This window comes from Myotis davidii, unplaced genomic scaffold, assembly GCF_000327345.1.
Source record: "Myotis davidii unplaced genomic scaffold, ASM32734v1 scaffold125, whole genome shotgun sequence".
Classification (NCBI taxonomy): Eukaryota; Metazoa; Chordata; class Mammalia; order Chiroptera; family Vespertilionidae; genus Myotis; species Myotis davidii.
In genome coordinates, this window is record NW_006299390.1 from 4804072 (window position 1) to 4808768 (window position 4697).

Consider the following 4697-nt stretch of genomic DNA (forward strand, 5'->3'; position numbering starts at 1 on the left):
TCAGTGGCAGGGGGCTTCTTCCTGCTTTCCCTTTCGCCTCCCTGCATTGTGCCTACATATGCAAATTAATCGCCATTTTGTTGTCAGTTAACTGCCATCTGAGTTGGCAGTTAATTTGCATATAGCCCTGATTAGCCAATGAAAAGGGTAGCTCGTACGCCAATTACCATTTTTCTCTTTTATTAGTGTAAAGATTATCCTATCAGTCACAAAACCCATATAAGGATGTTAAACAAAGAGTTTTAACTTCCATGGCTGAAATTCTTTTTAAAAGAAAGTGTTTATTAGGCCATTGGTCGCAAAAAAAAAAAAAAAAAGGAAGAACACTGGTTTGGGCATGGAGTCTAAACCACCACCAGAATGGCTAGGTAGGAAAGATAAGTCATGTTCGGCATCCTGGAGCTTTGCAAGAGTTTTTAGGCATCAAGTAGGGGGAAGAAAGATGTAAGCTGTTTGAAAGGATTTAGCTATAGACAAAAAGGATGAGAGAAGTGGGGCTAGTTCTTGGAGAGTTGCAATAGAGCCTGCAAGCAAGTGTCCTGCCCGCTCCTGAGGATTAGCTGTGAACAGCAGATTGGAAAGTTTGTGCATATGTAGATAAAAACCAGAGGCTCCGGGGGTTCTGTGGTGTCTGGCTCTCCTCCCTTTTGAATAATGGAGGAAGTAGCCACATGGAAATTAATCCTAAATCCCAACTGATAAACAGTCTTTTGTAGAGCTGGTCCACAGCTATTAACAGGCTAACTTTTCTGTCCCTCTCTCTCATTGTTCTGTGTTGGGGAGCACACGAGACTTGGTTGGAAAGTTTGTAAGGAGGACGTTCTGATAAAAGGAAAGTGTGTGTGCCGTAACCGGTTTGGCTCAGTGGATAGAGCGTCGGCCTGCGGACTGAAGGGTCCCAGCTTCGATTCCGGTCAGGGGCATGTACCTGGGTTGCGGGCACATCCCCAGTAGGAGATGTGCAGGAGGCAGCTGATCGATGTTCCTCTCTCATCGATGTTTCTAACTCTCTGTCTCTCTCTCTTCCTCTCTGTAAAGAATCAATAGAATATATTAAAAAAAAAAAAAAAAAAGGAAAGTGTGTGGAAGGCCGCCTGCCCCATTTATTGGAATTCCGACCTTAGGGGAGTGTTGAAGGCAGCGCCCCTAATTTTTCCTTGACCTTTTCAAACAAGTCTGTGCATATGCAGACCCTGGGGTGTTTACTGGAATCCTTATGCTTAATCCCTGGATGCCCTTGCCTAGAGGACAATGTAAACATGTGCCCTCCCAAGATTACTCACCCTACTGATTGTATCTAAAGATAAAAACTGCAATAAAAGGCTAATGAGCCAGGCAATCTAGGTGTCCTGGCTCCTTTGGCCAGACTGTCCTTTAGCACTCCCCCCCCACAGTGAAACTGTGTCGGAGTAAGCTGTTCATCTGTCGTTCAGGGGCTGCTGGTCAACCCTGGCAGTTCTGCAGTTATAAGTTTTTTTAGAACATCTCAGATTTTTTTTTCTTGTCAAGGGATGGATAGGTTACAGTTATTCCTACTGTACTAGTGAAAGAAACTGACCTCCAAGAGATTGACTCCTTCAATCCTGTATAATAAAAGTCTACTATGCAAATTGACCAAACAGCAGAATGACTGGTTGCAATGAGGCACACTGACCACCAGGGCAGATGCTCAACGCAGGAGCTGCCCCCTGGTGGTCAGTGCGCTCCCACAGCGGGAGCGCCACTCAGCTAGAAGCTGGGCTCATGGCTCGTGAGCGCAGTGGCAGTGGTAGGAGCCTCTCCCACCTCCGTGGCAGCGCTAGGGATGTCCGACTGCTGGCTTGGGCCTGTTCCCCATAGGCCTGTCGGTCAGACATCCCCCAAGGGCTCCCGGACTGTGAGAGGGCACAGGCTGGGCTGAGGGGACACCCCCCCTCCCCTGAGTGCATAAATTTCGTGCACCGGGCCTCTAGTATTACATATTAGGTAGAGAAAGACAATATCTGAATCCAGGTCTTTTGACTCTGCTCCTTCTATAACAAATGCCAGAGCATCTGTCAGGAATTTCAAAGCATAGTTTGCTTAAATTGGATCAATTAAAGTTGGAATCAGGTCTGGCTGGTGTGACTCAGTTTGCTGAGCGTCATCCCATGCACCAGGAAAGAGTTGCTAGTTCTATTCCAGCTGAGGGCACATGCCTGGGTTGCAGGCTTAATTCCCAGCAGGGGGTGTGCAGGAAGCAGCCAATGGATGAGATGTTTCTATCTCTTCCTCTTCCTTTCTCTGAAATCAGTAAAAACATTTTTTTAAAAAAGATGGACTCAGTATTTTAGGAAAGGTAATAAAATAATCTGCTCTATAGTACTGTAAAAAAAAAAAAGTAGGCATTAAGTAAACTCTGCCTTAAATTTTAGAGGTTGATCATCAGAACATTTGAACTTTCTGATAATAATTATTACATTTGAATCTTTTAATACACCTAGCAATGATAAATAAACTTCTGGTATTTTGTTGACTGGGCAAATTGTGTAGTGCTAGCAACTGGCTCCAGTTGCAGATCTGCATGTGCTAGGATCAGCTCAGCTGGGTGCTTTACGTCAGGGTTTCCTTGCGATCTGGTGGCCTTGAATGATCCTGGTTTGTAATGAGTTCAGGGGCAAGTATCTGTGTTTGAACCTTTTAGGCTTATTCTTATCACCATACCAGAAGTGCCCTCCGTCCAGCCGGGTCTTAAAACTAGAGGAGTATTACTGGAATCAGCCTGGAATTAATTTTCTCTGGGAATTAGTTCTTCTCTGAAAATTGTTTAGACAAAAAAGATGCTTATGAAATGGTCTGTGGTAAATTTCTAAATATTAGCAAACTGTGATATCTTGGAAGGCCTTTATATTAATTATTCCTATGTAACTTACTCTAATACTGGCTTAGTATTTAATATAAATGTTCGGTTTATTTTAGTTCAATTTTATGTTTACTGGATATTAGGGAAAATTAAATATGATTATAAATTTTGGTATCTCTATCAAGCCATTTTTTAGCAACAGTAATTTACATTAGTTCCTAGATAGAAGCTATACCCCAAATCATCTGTTACTGAGTGAATCCCTATGATATGTGAATTTATAAATGAAAAATCTCCAGTATAACCTTAGAAATTCTGAAATTTATTTAAAAAATGATTTTTAAAAACCCCACAATATAACTATTTTGTAAGAAAATTCAAGTGTTATAATCACATAGAAAGATCCTTCTTTTATTATGGCAACTGATTTTGTTTACTTAAGAGAACCTGTTGCTAAAATAGTAATGAGGAAGAGTGTAATATAAGTGTAGTCATACACCCTTTGCTGTACAAGTAACCAGAGTACTAGATGTGCATGTTGCTCAGTTTCCTTTTGGAAGGTGGAAGTAAAGTCGTTTGTATGTTTTTCTCTCTTGAACAGCTTAAAATGACGAACGTGTGATTTCAGTGGAATAAATGGCGTCCAAAGTCACTGATGCTATAGTCTGGTATCAAAAAAAAGTAAGTTGGTAATGAAAGCTTTTAATCTTTTAAATGCTTTTATTTCAAAAATGCTTGTGTGTGTGTGTGTGAGAGAGAGAGAGAGAGAGAGAGAGAGAGAGAGAGAGAGAGGGAGCGCGCTATGGCTTTATGTCAAATATTACCTAAAGTAATGACAAATAGATTTCAGGACCTTTTGAATGGAAAGGGGAATAATATTTTACTTCTGTGCCAGTTTTACTTCTTCAATAAATGAGAAGGATGATGCCTAAAAATATTTTTTTCTCTATTTTTAATCCACAATTTCAAAATAGCTAGATTAGTTATTTTCAGTTATAATGTCCAGGATTATAAATATAATTAGCATTTTATAAAAGCATTAAACTTTTTCTTGTATTTCTTTTAAAAGAAAGCTAGGTAAAATATATTTTAAAAAAATTTATAACTTTTGTATCAAGAGGATCCTTTTCTTATACGTTCACAATAGCTGAACCTTTTCAGTAAAATAAACCTTCAGTATTTTCTAAATTGAAACATTAAAATGTTTATTTTGGTATTTTAGGATTATTGTTGTAACTACTTAACTAGCTGTGTTATCCTACTACACATTTCAAAATACACTTTACTAATGTAATGTATTCTTTTATAAAGTTCAAGAGAATAAATGCCTTTTTTTGAAAATAGTATTGTTTACGCCAAAAGAGTGTTGTTTATACTTCCTAAAGTGCATATTGTTACATGCAGTATCTTATATTTTCAGTGTATGTAGTGAATTGTGTTTATTTTCACATTTTAAAACAATGATTCTTTGATTCTTATTCTTCAGGTCCCTATTAACAAAATATATATTTAAAGCTTTAAAATTTAGTTGAATTAGAAATAAGTGGTAATTAGAACACTTTAGAGATTAGTCAACCCTAAGGATACTGTCTACTTTTTGGATGTGTTATTTCTTTTCTGGGTGGAACATACCACAGATATATACTATCACGTTTTTTTTATATAAGGTATTAAATTGAAAGTACTAAATGGAAGTGTTGATCATACTGTTAATTCAATATTTTATGGTTTTATTTTAGTGTCATTTTATTTTTCAACTTCCAATCAATTGAAGAGAAAACTGAATTCAAGAAAATTAAAAAAATTTTAAATAATTTTTTTATTTTTGTTTTTTATTTTTTTAGAAAAATTAAATCTTTATTGTTCAGATTATTAC

At 37.8% G+C, this 4697-nt stretch overlaps 1 protein-coding gene across 3 annotated transcripts in view; it reads left to right on the forward strand.

The window, feature by feature from the left end:
• Positions 1 to 3401: 3401 nt before the first annotated feature.
• PHTF2 (putative homeodomain transcription factor 2) overlaps positions 3402 to 4697 on the forward strand; it is a 72755-nt gene continuing 71459 nt past the window's right edge. For 2 of the 3 annotated variants that reach the window (XM_006774912.2, XM_006774913.2), the window contains exon 1: positions 3402 to 3502. In XM_006774912.2, the coding sequence (XP_006774975.1) occupies positions 3458 to 3502 (45 nt within the window). In that variant the 5' untranslated portion in view covers positions 3402 to 3457. Of the gene's footprint in view, positions 3507 to 4697 lie in introns of all 3 variants that reach the window. The other variant, XM_015571260.1, reaches the window with a different exon arrangement.